At 36.4% G+C, this 22543-nt stretch overlaps 1 protein-coding gene across 50 annotated transcripts in view; it reads right to left on the bottom strand.

Moving 5' to 3' along the window:
- Nucleotides 1-22543, bottom strand: part of RIMS2 (regulating synaptic membrane exocytosis 2) — a 465641-nt gene that overhangs the window by 81192 nt on the left and 361906 nt on the right. For all 50 annotated transcript variants that reach the window (XM_069854488.1, XM_069854498.1, XM_069854512.1 and 47 more), the window contains one exon: nucleotides 18840-18940. In XM_069854488.1, the coding sequence (XP_069710589.1) occupies nucleotides 18840-18940 (101 nt within the window). The remainder of the gene's footprint in view (nucleotides 1-18839; nucleotides 18941-22543) is intronic.

Below are 22543 nucleotides of genomic sequence, written 5' to 3'. Positions count from 1 at the left end.
AAACCACTCATGCCCTCACTAGCCTTTGAGTGTATGAGTGCCATAAAGTCACATAATATCTCTGTGATTACAACATTTAAATGCTGTAATATTTACTGACTGTTTTTGTTGAAATCTTCAATATTTTTGCTTGATAAAGAAGACAGAATATATTATTATAGATATATTCATTTGGGAACATAAAACCAATGATTATACAGCTGTCCTGATCATCAGAGACAACAGAACATTATATCAGAATAAAATAATTGTTCTTTTTCTTCAACTCCTTTTAAAAATACAGCTACTTAGTCCTTTGGAGAAGAAAAAAAAAAACCAGCTACACCTAGTGAAATGTGTATATATTGAGTCCTTTCTATTCCATTCCACTCACCAAACCCTCCCTAGAATAATCCTGCATTGAAGACAAGGCTATGAGTGTAGTTTGTGTTGACTTAGTCTAAAATTACCAAAACTGGGAAGTACAGTCTGATGTACTGAGGTACCAACGCACACTACAGAAAAGGCACTGCGGAGCTGCCCTCAGGCCTTCAGAGTCCGTCAAAGCTCCCAAGCAGATGTAATTGCCCTGCCAAATGCTGTGCTGCCAAGGCTACGCTGCTACTGGCTCCCAACAGAGCGGATGTACAGCCAAGCTCTGTATGTGTAGAAAACCAAACAGATGCTGTGTGGACAGTGGCTAGTGACCGCGGGGTAGACACACTGCTAGCACTACAAGCCTAACGTGGTCGTCCTTTAGGGAAATAAGATAGACTGTGGCGTCAGATGTAAATCATTAATGGAATTGTTAATTACATTCCAATTAGGGATAGATAATTACTCATGGTGATTCAAACAATAACAGACCTCAGCCTGCAGATGCCACACTGAGTTTGCTACGGAGTCCACAGAAATGAGCCCTTTTAAGCTACATACATGCAAGCAACATGAAGCAGCAAACAGGATCAGCATTGCACAAGGTTATTCTAAAGAGTAATTCTGTAACACAGTGAAAGTTTCCAAAACCTAAGTTTTTGATTTTTCCTGTTTCATTTCAACATCTGGAGAATATCAGTTCTTAAAAATAATTTTTCATAGCAATGTATATAATAAATCAGACATTTTCAGAAATAAAAAAACTTAATGCATTTTTTTAAATCTAATGTAATATCAACAATATATTGATATATGGTGACAATTATGAATTTTTATGGCAAGAAAAGACACTGAAAGTTAAATAATTTTGAAAATATAATGCAACAAAAAAAGATCCCCGGATCGTTACCTTGTCTCATTTTTCTTTGTTGTGTGTAAGGACACTTCTTTTCAAATGCTTTCAATTGGGCTAGATGGCACAGAAATATTCTTTCATCCTTACTATGTCAGGATGTTTTAGATTTGAAATTAAGAAAATTTACTGAATCTTTCATGAAATCTGAATTTCTTAATATCCGATATTCATTTTTAAAAAGTTTTATTTACATATTGTCTGAGTTAGTCTCAGCTTGTCTTTTTGCCTGCCAAAGCTCTGATACTTTGCATTCGTCCATTAACTCAGCTCCAAATTGGTATTTATTATGCTGCTAAGATCTACTTCTGACCTTACATATGACTTAATTTTGATTAGGAAATGGATAATAATATTAAATGTACTGCATGCTTGTGTTTCAGTAACTACAGTACAGAAGACAAAAAGCAATATACTGCTTGTCTGACAGAGGCCATGGTGGCGTAACAGTTTTGCATTTCTTTCTTAAACTGCAATTCTGTATTAGGCAGTTTCTGAAGTGCTCCTTTGCTCTCTGCCTCAAAAGTAAAATTGTACCTCCATGGTGTGAATATTGATTTTTAAAATGCATTCAGCTCTTTCCTGCATATACTGTGACTATAAAACGCAACCATTGTTGCACAATTTTGTACTATTCTTTCTTTGGGTTTTGTGTGGATAATGTTGCTCCAAGGCATTATATCTTCATGTATTTCATATGCTTCCTTGTCTTCTTCCTCCAAATTTCATTTTCTTTCTTTCTAAATGTCATCAACTGTATGAAAAGATCAGCTATTAGACTGAAAAGGTCATTATTAACCAAGTGCCATCTATCCATTATATTTGAAACACTGCTACCATTTCCCATCCCTCTCCACTGCTGTCCCTACATACCACACTGTGGGAGCTTGCACTGATTGAATGCACCCTGCTGGGTCACTGCAGACTCCATCGCTGGATCCTGGCTGTAGCAAGCCCACAGGTTTTGACCACCAGATCCAGACACTACCCTCCCTCTATGCTCCAATTTCCCCCAGAAGAAAACATCAGTATGAGGAGAGTAAAAGAGCATCGTGTGCCTTGATAGCTCCAGCTCCCTTGGTCTGGACAATCAGGAGCTCCAGGCTGTGGGGAGTTGTACCTTTCTGCTATGCAGATTAATTAAATAGTGTTTCTTTTTTAATGATTTTTCATTTTTTAAATAAAAGCCAGAGGAGTAGGAAAACTATCTCCTCACTTTCCCCATGCTGGAAATATGTCTTTTTTTTTATTGGAATAAGGTTAATTTTTTATTTCAAACCCAATCAAGCCTCACATAATAGAGGCAATATTCTGGATGTTATGACCCATAAAGCAATAAGAGTACCCAGCCTCTTCAAGCTGTTTCAACAATAGGAAGTCTGCTGCAAGCAGAGTGGTTGATTAGAAGTCCCTTTTGTGTTTTTAATAGTAAGATGATTTTTTCCTATTTTGCTGTATTGAAGAATGGGATAAATTTCACTATTACTGATTCTATCAAACAGGCTTGAAAGCTTTTAAAAGCCCTTTCCTCTGCATTAGTAAAATAACCAGCAAGAGACCCTAAAAAACTGACAGCTGTTTGTGCCAACAGCATGTAACTGCAATAGATTACTTCCCTGTAGCGTTGAATTCAAGATTAGTAAGCTGAAAAGCATACACTCACTCTGCTTCCTAATACAGCAACCTCTGCAAATATTTTGACCAGTATATGACTGACAAGCTACATAGAGCTATCACTGCTCCTATATTTATTGCTCAAGATAAACTGGTTTGGAACTTCCAAAGGGAGTTTTAAAGTATTTCACATTGCTTTAATCTACTGTTACTAGTTTTCTATCTTGGACTAGATAGTCATGCAGTTGTCCAGTCAATTGAAATTGTCAGTGATTTTCAACTCTCTTTCTATTTTATTATCTCTTTTTTATAGTTTACTCATCAGTTCTTATTTGCTAGCACTTACATAGAAACATGAAATCTGGTCAATGTTTTTACTAATCAAAATGTTGAGAAGATGTTTCAGACCATTGTCCATTGTGCTGCTACAAGAAGATAAAAGAAACATTCTGGACTGTTTCAATAGTTCTTTGCCTCACTGACAAAAGCTCTCAAGCAGCCAAAGCACAGCAATTGTATAAAATGTTTTGTAATTTCAAGTGTCACTTTTGGTGTCTCTAAAGGCATTGCAAATTTTAGTTACCACACATCATTTGTGAATTAATGTTATTAGATTCTTTCTAAAATCATTGTTAATCATTGATAATAGCTGCCTAATGAAGTGTACATCTAAAAGTAAAACCAAATCTTTACTAATATTTACAACAATAGCATTACATTTACACAAAGCAAAAGATTCTAAGATGCTTTTAACAAAACACAACATACAAATAAACATGGAGGCAGAGCATATGCTTATCTGTAGCTTGCATACACACAAACTCAACATAAAGGTTATGATGAATCTGCCCTTGCATGTAACTCATGCTTAGCCAACTCAATAATCTGTGTTTGTATTTGTCGCTCCTATCAACCTCCATCCAGGCAACTGAGGTACAGCCAGACATGTCAGCCTCTGCCAGCCATGCTTTAGCTATCAAGCTGCACTTGGCATCCATCAGTCCATTGGGAGATTTAGGGACTGACCACAGAGGTTAAATTCTTGCACTGCTCCAGTATTAGCTATAAAATAAGTTCCACAGTTGCCTTGGGCTTATCAATATGGGGCTGCAATCAGTTGTAGCCCAGACTCATTCTTGGCTGCTGATTCTGACTTCTGCTTTGTAGTCCTTGATGCTATCCTGTCTTCCTCCTTTTTATTCCTAATTCTTGAATCTTGCTTTTCTAGCCCCATATTTTCCTTCTCATTGGCACCCGAAGTTCCATTACCACTTTTCAAACCCTTTACTCCCTTCAGCCAGTTCTTGGTTTGTATTAGGCACCCCTTGATTTCCTGACTCTGGCCTCACTGTGCCTCTCTCAGCATTCTTGTCTTGCATTAGCATCAGAGAGAGCTACTCATGGTGTTGCAACTTCTGAGCAATAGTGTGCCTGAACAAGCAAATTTTGCTGGACGTACAGTGGTTTCCTGTACATCCAATTCCTTTCTCCCATTCCTTATCCAACATATTTTTTCCCAGTATTTGAAACACTCTAGTCTACTACTACCTTGAATGAAAAGAACTGGCTGTAACCTGATTTGCAAAAGCCACCTTCTAAACCATCGCATCTCAGATAAAGTTATCCGACCAATTGAAGCATTTTGGTAAAGAAGAACATCCATAGTTCTCCTGGACATATGAAAAAAAACCTGCTTCAAAAGTTCTCACATCTTTCCCTTAGTAGTTTGGTGCCATCTATTTATTGATTTCACTAACAAGCACTCACATATGCAGTCTTACTAAAACCTGACTTCGCTACAAGAATAATCCATGTTGCAAACAGCATTCTACTGATAAATTAGTAAATGAAAAATGAACAATAAAAAAGATCAAGCAAGTCAGCAGTCGGCCCTGGCAGCAAAGAAAGGAAGATCAAGGGAAGTGATTATTCTCCTATACTCAGCAGTCATTAGATCACATCTAGAATATTTTATCCAGTTTTGAGTCCTGAAGTACAACAATGACATCAATAAACTAGAATGAGTATATTGGAGGGCCACAAAGATGGCTGAGGCTAGAGCATTTGCCCTGTTAGGAGTGGCTGGGAGACCCGGGATGGAGAATTGATGGCTTTGGGAGTACCTAGCAGCAGTCTGGCAGGTCATACAGGAAGTAGGTCAAGAAAACAGAGCCAAGCAAGTCACAGTAGCTATGACTGGTGTAAGAAGGCACATTTTTATCATAGGTAGAATGAAGCAGTGGATCAAGTTGCCCAGAGAAGTTGTGCAGTTTTCATCCTTGAATGTTTTCACGACTTGACTGGACAAAGCCCTGAGAAACTTGTACTAACCACACAGCTGACCCTGCTTTAAGGTATAGGTTGGACTAAATAGCTCTTGAGGTCCCCTTCAGCCCAAATTACTCTGCCATCCTGCAGGTCAAGCTGATCCAGGAGCTGAAGAAGAAACTGCAATGGCAGCAGTAATGTGGAAGCCACCAGTGGATCGCTGTCTAAGGACAAGTGGAAATCTAGAAGGAGGCAGTCTGGAGGCAAGACAAATCAAAAGACAAAAAACTATCTGCTTCACATATGTTGCCATGTGCTGCAATTTTTTTAAGAACTCCCTAAGTGCACAATACGAAAATAATACAGGAGAGCACTAGAAAATATTCTGGAATTATATCAAGGAGAATTTACAGGACCTGGAAATATTTGGTAAAGTAGAGAGCAGTAAGACAGCTCTTAAAAAGCATTTGGGTCTTTTAGTGAGCTTGCGTATTAGCTGGTCAATAAGTTTGTCTTCTTACAAAAAAAATCTGTTCCTACAGTCAGTTTCAAAACACAAAATAATCTCTTGCTCTGATGTTCTTTTTCAGACAGTATGGGTTCTAGAAGATCAAGACAACCTCTAATTCAGCTGCACTGATACCTCTTCTGAGTTCAAGCTGGTATTGATGAAGAATTAATTCACAAAAATAGCTTCATCCAGCCTAGGGAAGTAAGTATTCTCATTTAATCATTAAGTCAGGTCCTAATTTTACAAATTTTGAAAGGAGAGAGCACTGCAAACTTTCTGCTGGGGTATATAAGTTAGTACATTATTCAAGGACTGTTCAAAATCACAAAGCCACTGTTTAAAATCCCATTTCTCCTATGAAAAATGCAATGGACAAAACCCTGTAGTTTAAAGTAAAAAGACAAGTAAAACAACAGAAGATTGGTTCCTCAAAAAAATATGAAAAAGCAACCTAAGATGCATTAGACTCTGGAGTAAAGTACAAGGTTTAAAACTGCCAGGAAGGTGCCTCATAATCTTAATACATCATCAAAAGCTACCTTGAAGTGACTGCTCATAAAAAGAGGTTCTACACTAAATCATCAAGAACAGGACATTGGAACATGATTTTTCATAATAAGAGGATACCACAACTAGTCTGATTCCTTCTGTAGTATGCCTCAAGCAAAATGTTTTTGTTATCTACCAAGGAAAGTAACTGAGATTTTTAAGAAGAGTTTTCATAGTTTGGCTATTAAAGTAAGATGCTCTTTTCCATGGTTTTTACTGATTGTGGCAGATTAAATTAGTTAGAAGAGAGATGGAGGTATAATTCATGGCTAGGGTGAAACAGCTATAATTGACTATACAAATTGTAATGAACAGAAAATCTCATGTGTTCTGTGGCTCATCTTCACCTTGTTACAAGATCTGATTATTCCAACATGCCTTAAGAAGTTATAGGTGAACCACAGAATGCTCTGATTTATCCAGGATACTCCCAACAAATTTTAAACAAAAGCAAAGATCTTAAAGAAAGAAGAATCTACATAATATGATGGTAAATAAATAAAAGCTTCAAAATAAGGACTCCTTAATGAGAACTGAGGGTAGAAGGATGTCCAACAATCCAACCCTCTTTTCTGACATGAAAATAATTCAGGAAAATAAAACAATGTTCTTTCAAATATATATTTGAAAGCTTTGCTATCCAAAATTACTTTCATACTGCAGAACTTCTGATTTTTAACTGTTCTTTGAAATGAGGCCAAGTAAGTCAGCCAGCAAGTTTCACTTTAGAGGTAATAGGTCCACAGTCTGACTTTGTGATGGTGAGTAATAAAAGTCTAGATGTAGATCTTCTTAAACTTCCCAGCATCTTTTTAGCTGCCATAGATGAACTTTAGACTTTTGCATAGAAGGAACAAATTCTATTTAAAACACAGACCAGCAGTCTTTTAGCATTACAGAACACTGTGCCAAGTCTCCTGAAGATGCATCATCATGGACACTATTCTCTGCAAATAATCTGAGCTGTTCAAGCCAGGGTGATTATAAAAGCACAGGTGTTCAGGGCTTCGCAATCTACCACGCAATTGCATTTAATGGTATCTCCAGTGCTTTACCTCCTGGTGAACTCCGGCACGTTTATTAGGACAAACTGGTGAGTCTGCCTGCAGTTAACTCACATGTTCAACAGGTTCAGCCTCAGTGATAACTCTTAATTCTGTTTCTGGTCCTTTTTTGTCTTCTAACTCTAGTGAATCCTACTTACATTGAATAAACACAGTCAAAGCATGCTTCCTGTATTTGTTTCTGTTCCTCAAGTGATTTGCATGACATTTCTGTCATCACTGCTCTCAAAATCTCTTGCAATTCATACAGTCCTTCCATCCAGGCAACATCTTATTTTTTTAAGAGGGTAACAAGGATTTCTGTTTTAAGAAATCCTCTTTTGCCTTTAAGTGTTCTAACTAATTTGGGCTTCTTTGAGATTTTGCTTTGGAAATGCAAGCTAGGAAGTAAAAAACCAGGTATTTTAAGGAGTTCTCATTTAATCTGGATTTTAAACTATGTTTCATAATTTGTTTTTAGTTCCCGTGTCTCTCATAAAAATAAAAGCACATAAAAAGATATGGAAAGGCAACCATCTTTTCTTATCACAGAATTTCTGTTTCATTACATTTTATTTCACCTCAAAAGCCTGTTAAGTATTTCAGCATACTTAATGATTCGAGAACAGCGATATGAACCTTCCTCTTAATCCTGCTTTCTCTATGGAACATTTAAATATGGCTTTCACTAAATTTGTCCTGGGACACAGCATCTTCAAAGGAATTCACGCTGAAGACAGCAGCTGGATTGACACACTGGCCCTCTGGTAAGCAGAAGTGCCTAAGGACCATGATTAACACAATTGCTCAAGAACAAGTTATAAATACATCTTTGTATGATTCCATCTTATAAGTCCTTAAATCCATATATATCAGAGGGTAGCCTCCAAATTCAAGCATGATTTGAGGGATGATCCCATAGTTTTTTTTTCGTAATCTCTTGTTTTCACTGATTAGAATACATCTTGGAAAATCCCTGTATGCTAAGAAATATATGAGCTCAGCTGATACATATTTTCTGCTTATTCATGTCTACCTAAAGGGGAAACAAATCTGCAAGAGGTAGATAACACCATCTCCTTATCCTTCCACAGAAAAGTTAAACTGCTTAGCAAACATTCCTTTTGCCTGAAAATGTTTTTCTTCAGCAGCTTTATCCTTGCTATATTGCAGCTAAGGGGGAAAAAAGCTGCAGGCAGACAGTGAATATGCAAACTGCTCGTAGGGAATAGAAAACCCTTTTTCTCTTTGGTCATTGTGCTTCAGTTTTCAGAGAGGCACTAATGAGGAAATATGTATTAATTATGTCTGTCATATCACATTGTAGATCATAAAATAATTTACCTCTTTGCTTGATTGTAAGGTTAATTTGAATTCACTTTTACAGAAAATATGCAACAGCTATTAGCATTACTTACAGCTTCAACTTCATATGAAACACTTTATTAGTAGGATTAAAATGTGTAACATTTCTGGAAAAAAGGAGGAAAAAACTCCCCCAAAACAATTCAGTTGAAACTGTATGAGAAACTTAGATTATTTCACAAGATGGTTATCTAAACTGGAACTATCCTGGGGTCAAAAAATTCTGTGAATGTTTTTGAAGATCTTTAATGTCTATGAATTATTTGAGCCCTTTAAGTTATTTTCGTTTTGCGGACGTTTCCTTAGCATAGCATTACCATAGCATTTCCTATATTTATGTCACTAGAAACTAACTTAAAAGTGGAAAGGAAATATTTCTAACTGCCTCCTAAAACCACCAAAGTTACTTCTTTACAGTTCTTGAAACTGGAAGTCAGCCTGTTTACCAGAAGTAAGTAACTAGAAGTAAATTACGTGATCATCTCTTAGATACACAAAACTATGTTACAGTATTTTGAATTTTTTTTTTAGAAAATCATATTCAAACTAAGTAAAGTATAGATATTATTAACTAACTAGTTGCTTCAGGTTAAACCACAGAAGTATACAAATTACTAGAATTGGTTTTTACCTGATGACATATGTCACTCAAGAGAGACAAAAACAGGAAGAAGCATCCTGGTTCTCTGAAATTTAATGGATCTAAGATACTTGAATAGAACATCTTATAAAGATCTCACATATTTTTAAGAAAAAAAGGTACATCAGATAAATTTTACTGTGATAACACAAGTTGAACTTCATGACAAAATTGCGTGTGTTTGCATGTATGACAGATGAATAGTTTTCCTCACCATAATCTGTCTCTGTAAGAAACACAATTTCCAAATTTATTTTCAGCATGATACTTAAGGTTATTAGATAAAAAAATTACACATATATTCAAGGCAAAGACTTAGGACTAGATGCTGTTTTAGGGGAGAAAAGAAGAGGTTTTGTTTATGCAGACTTTATATGATAATTTTGTATAAAATTTAGTTTTTGGAATACTACTAGCATAAGAAGTTTGATGAAATAGTTCAACTGTTTTACTTTTTGTATTACAAAAAATTAACAATTTTTGGGTACATCATTACTCTGTTCAGAAATAAGGATTAAATTTTCAGAACTGCTTTTTTTTTTCCTTGTTATTTCCTGTTATCATTCGCTGATTCCAGATTGTCCAAGGTAACTGTGGTAAAACAACAATTTCCATCTGGAGGAGGAAGAGAATATTCCTGCTTATGTATTACCAAAGAAAATATTCTATTTCCCAACACTAAATGAATATCAGTCCTTGTAAGGAAAGACTTTACTTTCAACAAATGACTGTCAGAAATGCCATGGGTTAGAAGTGCCACAGAAATAATTTCAGGTTTTAGTAACATTCTCACTAGAGATGTTGCTGAAAGCATTAAGGCCTTACAAAGGAAAAACCTCTCTATGGTGAGACTGCAAGGTCCTGACCCTGCTTTGATTAGCCCTATTGTGCAGAGACAGCTTTCACAGAATAATATCCATGCAAGTCCTTCACATATGCTACTTGCCATATGGATGCTTGAAGTCAGTTATATTAGTAACTAAAATTAACTGCAATAGATTATGTGGTTGAGATGCTTTAAAAAAAAAAAGGAAAAAAGAAATGTGATGCCTCGTGGAAAAAGTACAGAGATACATAGATTTTCTTCTATGATGGATGGCAAAAATTCCTCATAACTACAAATCTATTGTTTGGAAAAAGGTTGATAAACCAGCAAATTTTCCACTGTTAATAAATTTGGGGTTGCTATCAAAGAAAATCAATCCATTTAACAAACAGAAGCAATCCTAGAGGCTGGACCGAAGAAAATATCCACACTGCTAAATCCACTCATCATTATAGCCAGAACATTTTTAGTGAAGAATTACAAATGATAACAGTAAACTCTGGGCAAATCCTCCATCTAAGGAACCAACAGCTGAACCATGGCGAGCAGCTCTTCAGTGGCCCTCCCAGGAGACACTCCTCAAGCTGCTGCAGTAGAAGAGAGCTGGACAGGGCAGAAGGTGTGCAAGGTGAGGGCCCAGCCAGCTGTCCTGCCTCCGAGACCTGCAGCACTCAGTGGCCTCAGAGCCATCCCTTGTAAGAAGGCAGACAAAGGTTCTGCTTCTTCATTTGGAATTCTACACGTTTAAGCAGGCTCCGTGCAAGCACTGCACTGGGACTACAGGTCTTTATTTTCTACTTGCGTACCACACTTCCCCTGATTTTTCAAGGTCAGTAGCCTAGCAAATGGATCTAGCAAACATATTTCCATCTACCTGGAATCCCTGCTCTACCCTTGATATCTTTCAAATGTGAATAATGTCCTTTTTTGTGCCTATTCTGTCTGTCACAGAATTAAATAGCACAAACTGCAGTCTGGTATGATACATGTTATCACAAATTATTATTCACTTTTCCTGGAGCTTCCTGGCTGTTGAATCAATTCAATTAACTTCATATATTCTCCATTTTTGAATGTCACACTTTGGCACCCAGACATTTAGTACATATTTCCCAGTTAATTTTCTTTCTTGTTTTCCATAGCTTTTCTCATTTATTATCAGCATAACATCAGTTTCAGTACATCTTAGATAATTAATTCAAGTATAGTCATACTATTTTAGACATTAACTGTTACTCAGTTCAATGTAATCTTGGAACTCAACAGCTTAAAATCAGATAAGAACCATAAACATAAATAATTGAGTTTACTATGAAAAGATACGTGCTTTGAACCAAAATAGACAAGAGTTTAGCAATTCACATGTCTACACAAAGCAGTTCTGAAAGAAAAAAAACATTCTTTCACAAAAGGATGAAAGGATTTAATATAAATTTCAGTGTTTACTCTGGCTGGATGTTGGTCAAAACAGCACCCAGGTAACTTTCAGATATGATTGCTAATGAAAGGGTTCAATTCATTAATTGAATCCAGCTTTGATTTAAAACTTTTGATATACATTTTGAGGTACATCTGTTTGATAAAATACTTTTTCTGAAAAATATATACTTTTTGCAAAAAATATGTAATTGCTGTAAGAGTAAAACCCAAGAGTTAGCACTTTTTGTGGGTTTCTTAAATGGAAAAATGTAATTATATGCTATCAAAAATCCCCTTTTTTCACAAAGAAATTCTAATAACTAATGAATATTCAGAGCCAAAATAGACTGATGATTTTTTTTTTACTTTCATGAGTTATTTTTTTTCTATTTGAAATCCATTGTAAAATTACAAGGTATTTTATCATCATTTTATAATGTATTTAATCTCTGCTTGCCAGATATACGAGAAGCAATAGAAGCTGACACAAGAACGAGGTAAATGACTGGCAACAGAATGTACCTGCTGACAGATAAAGACAGACACTATCAGTCTGCTTTCAGATGTCTACATTTCAGTCATGACCATGATATGTGAATGTATCATTTGTGTTAATCACAAATTACATTTAGGAATATCCTAAATCTCTAAGAAAGATAGAATCATAGAATCATCAGGTTGGAAAAGATAACTTGGATCATCGAGTCCAACCTTTCCTATCTGCCCCTAAACCATGTTCCTGAGCACCTCGTCTACACTTCTTTTAAATACCTCTAGGGATGGTGACTTAATCACCTCCCTCGGCAGCCTTTCCAGTGCCCAATGACCCTTTCTGTGAAAAATTTCTTTCTGATATCCAGTCTGAACCTTCCCTGGTACAGCTTGAGGCCATTCCCTCTTGTCCTGTCCCCTGTCACTTGGGAGAAGAGGCCAGCTCCCTCCTCTCTACAACCTCCTTTCAGGTAGTTGTAGAGAGCAATAAGGTCACTCCTCAGCCTCCTCTTCTCAAGGCTAAAAGACCCCAGTTCCCTTACAAGTCAAGTAAGACTTGTTCTCCAGCCCCTTCACCAGCTTCATTGCTCTTCTCTGGACACACTCCAGAGCCTCAACATCCTTCTTGTGGTGAGGGGCCCAGAACTGAACACAGTTTTCAAGGAGTGGTCTCACCAGTGCCAAGTACAGGAGCAGAACAACCTCCCTGAACCTGATGGCCACACCGTTTCTGATACAAGCCAAGATGCCATTGGCTTTATTGGCCACCTGGGCACACTGCTGGCTCATGTTCAGTCCCTGTCAACCAACAACCCCAGGTCCTTCTCCTCCAAGCAGCTTTCTAGAAACTTTTCCCCTAGTCTGTAGCACTGTATGGGGCTGTCATGCCCCAAGTGCAGATCCCGGCATTTGGCCTTGTTGAACCTCATGCCATTGCACTCACCCCAGCAGTTCAGCCTGTTCAGATCCCTTTGCAGAGCCTCCCGACCCTCCAGCAGATCAACACTTCCACTCAGCTTAGTGTCATCTGCAAACTTACTAAGGGTGCACTCAATGCCTTCATCCAGGTCATTGATAAAGATATTGAACAGGGCTGGACCCAGCACTGAGCCCTGGGGAACCCCACTTGTCACTGGCCTCCAGCTGGAATTAACTCCATTTTCCACAAGTTTCTGGGCCCAGCCATCCAACCAGTTTTCTACCCAGGAGACTGTTCACCTGTCCAGGCCAGTGGCAGGCAGGATCCTAAGGAGAATGCTGTGAGAAACTGTGTTAAAGGCTTTACTGAAGTCCAAGAAGCCTTTCCCTCATCCAGTAAGCAGGTCACCTTGTCATAGAAGGTGATCAGGTTAGTTTGGCAGGACCTGCCTTTCACAAACCCGTGTTGACTGAGCCAGATCACCCATTTTGCTTGCATGGGCTGTATGATAGACATGGGTACTCATGATGAAAAAGTAATTTAGGAAAGCATAAAAATAAAAAAAATTAAAAGAGAGCTTGAATTAAATGAAAAAGAAAAATGACAGCAACAGAAATATTTTCTTAGAGTTTGCATATCTTTGGCTGAAGAAGAAAATACCAGAAATCAGACCAATCCACATCTGCATTCAAAGTCACTGCATTACTTTTAACCCATCTAGTTAGGAACCAGAACTGCAGCATCAACAATATATTCCACAAACTTTTTATAGAAATTTATGGAAATGGGGAAGACAAAGGGACCCTATAAAACTAAACACAGCTATTTCCATTTATAAGCCTATAAAAGGCTACTGATTAGGTCATTGGTTTTACAGGTATTTCATAGAAATTAATTGCATGGAGTGTTTTTGTGTGGTATTATCTGTGTTAAATTTTGCCTTGTTAATTATTCTTCAGGATAGCTCCATTCTAATATTTCAAGTTTTATCCAGATATTTAAAATATAAATTTTAAACTGGTAGGTCAAAAAGAAATGTATACAAAATAGACTTCTAATTTCTGCACTGTTTTGAAGGAATAGAAATAACTAAACCATCCTCCACTTTTTATTCAATACTCTGAATATTTCTAGTTACATTATTAACAATTGAAGTTGTAAGAAAAAATTATAGTATCAAAGAGATATATTTATAATTATTACAACTTATCAAATTATTAAGAGACATATCATGATCCTCCCAGAACACCCAAACTTTAATCTTAAATTTTCAAAAACAATTACCAAATCTAAACCACTATCAAGTCACCTATAGCTCATATACAGTAAGAATATCAAAGTTATCATCCTATTAGTTTGGATGTTTGCCCAACTCCCCTTCCTCAAGGTTTAAAAGAGAAAAGTGAGAAGTGTTTCTGGTAGCAATCTTTGCCGCTCTGTGTACTCCTCTGGTTTGATTTTTGAGGAGGAGACAAGGGCATTCCCAAAACACCGTTAAATCAAATGTTTCAATCAACAACAGAGGTCAAAACGTACCATGTGTAGCTGTTCCAATGAAGCAACTACTTACTGCAGGTTTCAGAAGAAAAAGGCAGTTCTTGTACACTTTTGCACATGGCAACAAGACAGAGAGTTAAGGAGATCTAAACTCAACCTCTTCCACCACCAGTGTCACAGTTCTTACCTTTCGCACATTCTCTCACACGGGTAACCCATAAAGGTGGTACTGATTCATTGCTGAATCAAAGAGTCTCAGTCTGAAGAACTGCAGCTTTTCACTGCCTGCATGCTCCAAGGGCACTTTAGCTGCATCTACATTATGCAAGTAAACTGAGCTCATGGTTAATTCATCTTTTCCATAGCTTAATTTGCCTTGGTCTTGCTAACAGGTTAGAAGATCACAAAGTAGCATGCTAGTATTCCTAATACTACTAGACTTCTGCACCTGACACAGAGAATTATGCTCGTATCTAAAACCTGAATTGCAGTTATTAACAGGAACTGCAGCATCACACACATGATGAAGTAAAAAGTTTCACTCTTATCATCAACAGGAATCATTAAAGGTGGAATAGGAAAGTTCTTTTTGGTGTTCTGTATTATTCTCTATTCGGTGTACTGTTTTCTACATTTGGCTAAATAATCTTGTCATTAGTTCTACAGAAATTTTTGGGTTTTATGTGGTCTTTTACCTCATCTACTCCAACTTTCTTCCTTGTTGTTTGAATAGGCAATATTCCTAATAAAGAATACCTTACTATTACTGATTGCTATATTATATAACTGGATTTCTCTGCCTTTTTGTAGGTCATTATTTTCTTCCAAGAAAACAAATAAAATGAGTTTCATCATAATTTTAGGTTTAAATTTGTGCCAGCTAGTTGCAAGTTTTAGCTTTGTTCTTAAAGAAAAACATCACTTTTCACTATTCTAACTCCTACATAAATCCAGGCCCATTTAGTTTGTCATTCAGTGCTTTTAGTTACTCAGACCCTTCTGCAGTAGGTAATATTGCTGAGTTGATGGAATTCTGCATTGATTTCACATCGACTATAAATACTTCTAGGGCTCCACATAAAACAAGTACCTTATCTCTTTTTTATCAGTAGCAGGAAAACTTTTCAGCTCTCTCTAGTTGATCCACTGGGCACGTTCCAGTAGTGGGGGGAGGAGAGTGAAATGGCATGATTTCCTGCACCCTTTATTCTTCGTTTGCTAGCAGGAATCCTGAATCCAAGCAGTGGTGGGAACAGCCACCAAGAAGTAAGGCAGAGAGGCTCACAGAGGTTTTAAGAGGTAGTTTGGGAATTGGCTTCAAAAGCCAGTTCAACCAAACATGAACAAAGTGAATCTAATACACTGCTCACTCAGCTTCTCTGGGCTCCCATGTTGCCTCTTTCCCCTTCATGGTGCACCTTGCTTAATCACTTAAGAACTGAGAAGTTTAGTTTTTATGGAAAACAATAAACTTGTTCCAGAAAGATCCCTGAAGAAAATTACATAAATCGGGCTAGAGTAGCAGAGCTGTTTTTTCCAGCTGCTGTAACTCTTATGTTACTGTGCTTTTTATCTGTGTTTCTAGAACTAAGGTTTCCTGCATGTCAGCTTCTACCAGCACTGCAATTTAGACTTCTGTATAATATGCTACTGAGTGCAAGTTTACTAGCACTCAATATTCAGAAAAAAATTCATTGTTCCAGCACCAGAAATACTTTTACCTAATCCTTAATCCCCACATTTTTCCTCTCATATCCTTAGTTCCAAATATGTTTATATGAAAATCAAATACATCGCTTGCTTTCCTTATGTCTATGCTGAAACCATACTTAGGCAACTTCTGTATTAAAGGAAATAACTCTTCTACACAATATATTACCTGCCAAATTCAGGAACACAAAATATTATGGAAGCAGAATACTTAGTTTTCAAAAACAATGAGGCATGTATGCAAATCATAAAAATGCCATCTGCAATTTTATCATTCACGAGGAAAAAATATAAGTGAAATCAATTTCAAATTTCAGCATCATCTAAGAACACAGATGTCTGGAAGTAAACTTTTCCCACAAGCTTTTAAATGTATGTCTATGCGCCATAGAAGTGTATGTAACTTCCTCTAGAGCCTCCAGAACTGACTTGCAGAAGTAGAACAAAACTGGAATGGTATAATACAGAATTATTTTAATATTTTAATATGTACTACAACTTCCACTGTTTTAGCTTTTGCTTTCTCAGTAAGGAAGGATATTTTTCCTTAACTCAAAGTAATTACATAGGGCATATATGTTGAATTCCATTTAAAGAAAGAAATAGAACAGAAAGGTTAAAAAAATTCCATGTGCTAGCTTTACTAAATGTCACTTAATGTCTACTTAATGACATTTTTCTCAGTCATGGCACGCTTGACTGCCCGCTTATGCCAGTTGACATATTTAAAAAATCAAAGTCATTATACAGTACACAGAACATGTGATATTTCAGTCAGCATTTGACATGTGTGTTTCAGACTGTGATTCCAGAAGCACTTTTTGTAGAAACCATGTAGATAAATTATACATACTCATTTTCTGTCTCTAGATAATATAAGCACTTAATTAAAGGGAAGCAGTAGTAGCAAAAAACTTAAAAAAAACGTGAAGAATGAACTCTCATTTGGTTTATGAGAGTTATGGTTCTCACATGGCTTTAAAACTACACAATTTTAAGAATGCATTTTGAAATAATACATATATGTGAATATTCAGTGTCTAGTTCCACAAGTTGATTGATAGAACAAATAATTCATTTTCAAATACTGAAACTACACTTTGGCAGAAGAGTAAATTAACTGTTTATTTCTGGAGACAATTTGATGTGTGCAATAAATAAATCAGCATATTCATAAAATAATTCCATTTATAATTTTCCTCTTTAATACATTCCAATAATACTGAAGGTAAAATTTTAATTAAAAAGATAAAAGATGTAGAGTGAGGCCCAATAATGTTGTAGGTGAAATGGAAAAACAAGGGTAGGAAATGTTTCCTTAATTAGTAATGGTCTATCTAGCTCCTTCACATAAGAGCCCATTTGTTCTCTTTACTCCGTACCAGTCCTACTTCTGACTCAAAATTCAGTCAAGCATTGAGGGAGCAGAAAAATTAGCAGAATAAGTCTGTTTATACATACAATATATGAAGTCATATTTTTGTGATACATACAATCATAACACTTACGAGGAGGTCTGCTCACAATCTCTAAAAGGTAACACCTCTCAAAGTCAACAATATAGACACACATGAAAAGAATTTTGCCATGTCAACATAAAAGAAGCATCTAAATATGACAGTGTATCAAGCTCTTCCCACAAGTTAATACAAGTTCCTATGCCTTCTGCAGTAATAACTACATTTGTAAAATACTCAAATAAGCATGCAACCCATCTACAGAGCTTTTAAGTATTGTAAGCAATTTTCACAAATTTCTTTTTGTGTTGTCAGTTCTAAATATTTCATGGACAGGATTTTGCATTTTGTCACAGGCTTCACTAAAGCTCTTCCTCTATTTTCCCACTCTGAAATGTACATACTAGAAAGTCTATTAGTCCACATTACCTGCAAAATTAATAATACTTAATAAATTTGATAATTATTTGTCTTCAAATATTAAATGACTCAGTTTACAGTAAATTTGCCAGTCCTTAGAGCAAGGAACTACCTCCTGGAAATAAAATCTAAAACAGACTTCTCTTCCTCAACCAGTTTTTATAGGTCAGATGTCTCATGTTTTCCACTTACAATCTGACCTCAATTAATGAAGTCTTTTAGAGGATGCTAGATTATTTTTATATAATAGAAGTTTAAATGGAAAATATCTTGATTATTGTAGTTCACACACTGTATATGACATGACCCTGATCCAGATAGCAGAAAATTTTAGATAGTGTATTTGAGGCTATATCACTACATAATGATTCAGATTTTTGGCAACTTGCCACATTTGGGGTTAAGGATTCTGTTGATGTATAAAATACCTTTCTGAGAGCTAAAGTACCACTGTTAAACTAAGTAACACTACATCTTTCAGCTTTCAATGGATCAAAATACCTCTGTGTTCAATTGTGTTAAAATGTGAACAGGTTTCAATAGCTCCTGTTCCACCTGTCACTCAGTAAACCCATTTCTTCCTACTATATGAGTTTTTAAAGCATGGCTCTATTGTTCAGTCCAATGGATAAGTTATATGCTTTAACTTATTCTTCTTAAATTTTAATAATCAGGAACACTCTGTGATAAGGGTTTTGCTGCATGTTTCCAATAATTTTATTACAGACACACAAGAAATTTTACTGAAGAAACAACTTCCCATTTATCTAGTACTTTCTAAAAGGATATTGGATATTTGAGTTTAGCATATTTTGTTGCTTTTCAAAACAAAACTCCCTTGCCTTAGAATGATAATCTTGTTCCAGCCTGGAATCTGATCCTGCTACCTGTTTGTACTTGTTCATTTTCATTTGGCGATTCCTTTCTTCTACATCCATTGCACCTGTTAAGTTAAAAAAAAAAAAAGAGAAAATAAATACAGAAGTAGTCCTCAATTCCAAGTTTAAAGTTATGCCTATGGAAGTTTTAACAGAAAGACATGAAATATGATGTACTTAAATTACATTTTCTATAATTTTAGCTTCTGAATCACAATTTGGCAGAAAACCAAATAGTTGTAAAAGGAGGAAAATAGTAGATAGCAAGTACTTCAGCAGAATCTTAAGAAGTGTTGTACTATCTACACAATTCTAATTAAACCAACTTTGAGGAAGATATGAATGAGAATGGAACACAACATTTCCACAGAATATATTTTAATATTTCAAAAATATTCAAGAGAAATGGAGTCTTTCATTTAAAAAAAAAATCCAAAGACAACCTGCTTATTTTGAGTGGAGATCCTGGTTCTGCATATCATATAGTGGGATATGACAAACTATTAATCAGGCAACAACCAAACAATTTAAAGATGTCTAAAGAAATGTTAAAGAGCCACCCAGTGGTATCACTGTTTTACATTCTAACGACACAGAACTTCAGGAATTATTTCAGGATTCACTATTCTTGAATCACATACATGATCAGTCTCACTTAGGCATGGGTTCTTACTATATGGCTTGGGCAGCAGCTGGTTTCAACCAACTGGAATTGTGACACCACAGTTTACCATGTAAAATAATAAGGAAGTCAGTAACAAATCTGAGGTGGAAGACTGAGAAATAGAAAAATGAGAGGAAGACAACAGCCGAGAATTTAAAAAAAAAAAAACAAATAAAAATATAGCTATTTATTATACACACAGGTTAGATTCTCTTCTACTTTAGCATGGTATGAATCATGAGTATCATTGTATCATGAGTATCATGAGTATCATTATCCAAAATTGTACGCTAAAACGTATTCATTTTGACTGACATTAAAAGCCATCTAGGGCTGAAATTCTAGCATCCTGTTAGTCATAAATGGAAGTTTCTGTACATTATATATATTGAACAATCTGGACTTCACTTGCAGAACTGTACTATATAAATCTCATATAAAATTTAAACCTCAGTTCTAAGTTGTAACCTAACAGTAAAGTGGGTTTTTGTACAGGGCCTCTGCAGAAAGTTTTGTACTTTCTTTCTAGAAAACAGTAATGGTAAGGTAATACTATAAGGCCTGTCAGCTAAATCTTGTGGCATTTCATAGGAAATCTGGAAGGAAGAGGGAATGCAATAAGGCTAAAGTGTACTGTTACAGAAGTAACACATAAGTGCTTTTGAAGTAAAACACACTAACTTCTGCCCAAAGAAAGAAATCATAACACTCTGAAAATCCATTTCTTGTGCTTCTGTAAAATAAAGATGCTTCTCACCAAAAGGGAAATTTTGTCAGATTTTCTTAAAAATCATCACATGTTTTTCCCCCACCATTCTGCCAAAATTCAGGAAATAACCACCTATTGAGCATAAATTAGAAATTTCACAATTACTTGTGAAAATAGTCATTCTTGTCTATCTGTTGACAAGATGAAAGCTAGGTTTCCACAAATCAAATTGCCTAAGATCTGCAAAACCAAACACTCCAAAATATGGCATTGAAAAGGGAAGTACAAAACATAAACCCTTGATTTAAGTCCTCTAGCAAAATAAGCAAAATTGGTGGCTCATTTTATTCTCAAGAGAAAATCGAGCTCGCAAGTTTAGAAAAAAATCATTCAATTCCTACAAAATCTTACTAAAAGAAAAACTAACTTGCTATGTACATTTGATTGAATTCAGTAAAATGCAAAAAGAGGGAATCTTGAGGACAGTGAAAAGTTCGTAAGGAACATGAGGAAGATCAGCTTTGGTTCTACTATGCATGGAACTGATAAGCAGAATGAGTGTCCAGGGTTACTTGCTGCCACAGGCGATGTAACTTAAGCCAAATGCAGCTGTGATCTGGATGGGAGTAGGAAAGGTTGAGAGACTGTCACAGCACTTCCCATGCATGTGGTCCAGTGTGCATGCATGTTGCACCAAGTGGTGCAAATGCAACACTATCATCTCCATCTCTGCTGAGAGATCTGTACTTAGCTGAAACCAGCATGGGTGGAGGGCAGATGGGGCAGCAGGAGCAGAAAGTTTCTCCACTGATTTCAGTAATGTCTGGGTGCATTAGGAAGCTTCAGGTCCTAACAGGAATTTGACAACCAAGGCTGAAAATCAGTCCTGTGCCAAGGACTCCACTGTAATCAGGAGGGGTATATCAAACATGTGTAAGCAAATCAGAAGTAATCTGAATCTATTAGATATCAATAGTGGTGAAAATGTAGTAGCATAAGCTTTCACAGTGGTAGCACAAGGCTCACTGTGCTCCTGTGACATTCAGGTCCTTAGCTAAAGCACAGCACAACACATTTGCTGGACTACAGAGACTGACTACAAAAATTAAAGCTATTTATGATACACTTCCATTTATTGCCATAATGTACCAAAGTGTATCCAACCAAAATTTTGGCTGGGTAAAAGTGAGTTAATTTGTATACTTCTGCCTTAACTTCCTCCCAGAATTTTGCTTCTAGACAGTAGCTGAGCCTTCAACAGAAATATCCAATGAGACAGTCAAACTTCAGTCATAGGAAAAGAAAAAATTAAGACACACGGATGGAACAAAGACTGGAGTTGTTCACCAAACATAATTGGGATCATTACACTGTAGGCAACTTCTCAGAGCTTTGCTTATTTTGAACAATGTTTAAAACCCTATGGCCTGAAGATTAATTCAGTGGGGTTTTCATTAGCACAGCTGCTGATTCAGTACTAGTCCTCCATATTTTCAGAAGAGAGTGTGCTGAGGGAAAGCAGCACAACTACAGTGCAAATGCAGTTCTGAAATGTCAGAGTAAGGCACCCAACTACTGTGCACAGCAACCCTGTAACCTGCCCTCGGATCCACAAGGACTGTAGTAAGAGACCAATTTGTGCCCAAGTTTAGCAATAATGACTAAAGCAAATAAAGCTTAGGCCGCATGAATTGTGCTTTAAACTTTGGTTTTATCTATGGAAATGTAACTGGTAGATAAGGAAGTACAAATAAAACTCTAACGACAGGATATTCTGTAAGAATAGATAAAGAAATGTTTCAGGACAGACAAAACAGGTGCCAGAAGACAGATGTGGGATACCATGAATAGCATTGGATGAGCAGTAGTGCCATCAGGAAAGAAAAAAACCTATAAAGACTATAATATCCAGTAAGAATCAGTAGGTGGGGTCCCTCTTCAGAGGCACTCAGCTCAAGCTGTAACTACTGTTGCATATAATATGGAGTAGAAGACGGAATTCTGTTGGATTCTTTTATTAAAGTAGAACCTAGAGATGAGCCCTGTGGAGGTGATTCTGTGTAATTTCTACCATGGTCTAGGTGGTGGCTGTATAATTCCTACAACTGGTCCTACAACAGAATTCAGGGTAGACACTAGAATAACTGCTCCATCTTCCAGTATTTTCATGTTTTAACTTGCAATAAGATCAGATACAGATACTTTACTATTAAAACTTTCCCCATAACTGAAAACTAAGCGTCTGTTCCATGCAAAAAAATTTAAGGGGCAGTAATCTGTGGTGTGGTTAATACC

Source organism: Phaenicophaeus curvirostris, chromosome 3 (assembly GCF_032191515.1).
Source record: "Phaenicophaeus curvirostris isolate KB17595 chromosome 3, BPBGC_Pcur_1.0, whole genome shotgun sequence".
Taxonomy (NCBI): Eukaryota; Metazoa; Chordata; class Aves; order Cuculiformes; family Cuculidae; genus Phaenicophaeus; species Phaenicophaeus curvirostris.
The sequence above is the reverse complement of the archived record's forward strand: the minus strand, read 5'-3'. Positions and strand labels throughout refer to the sequence as shown.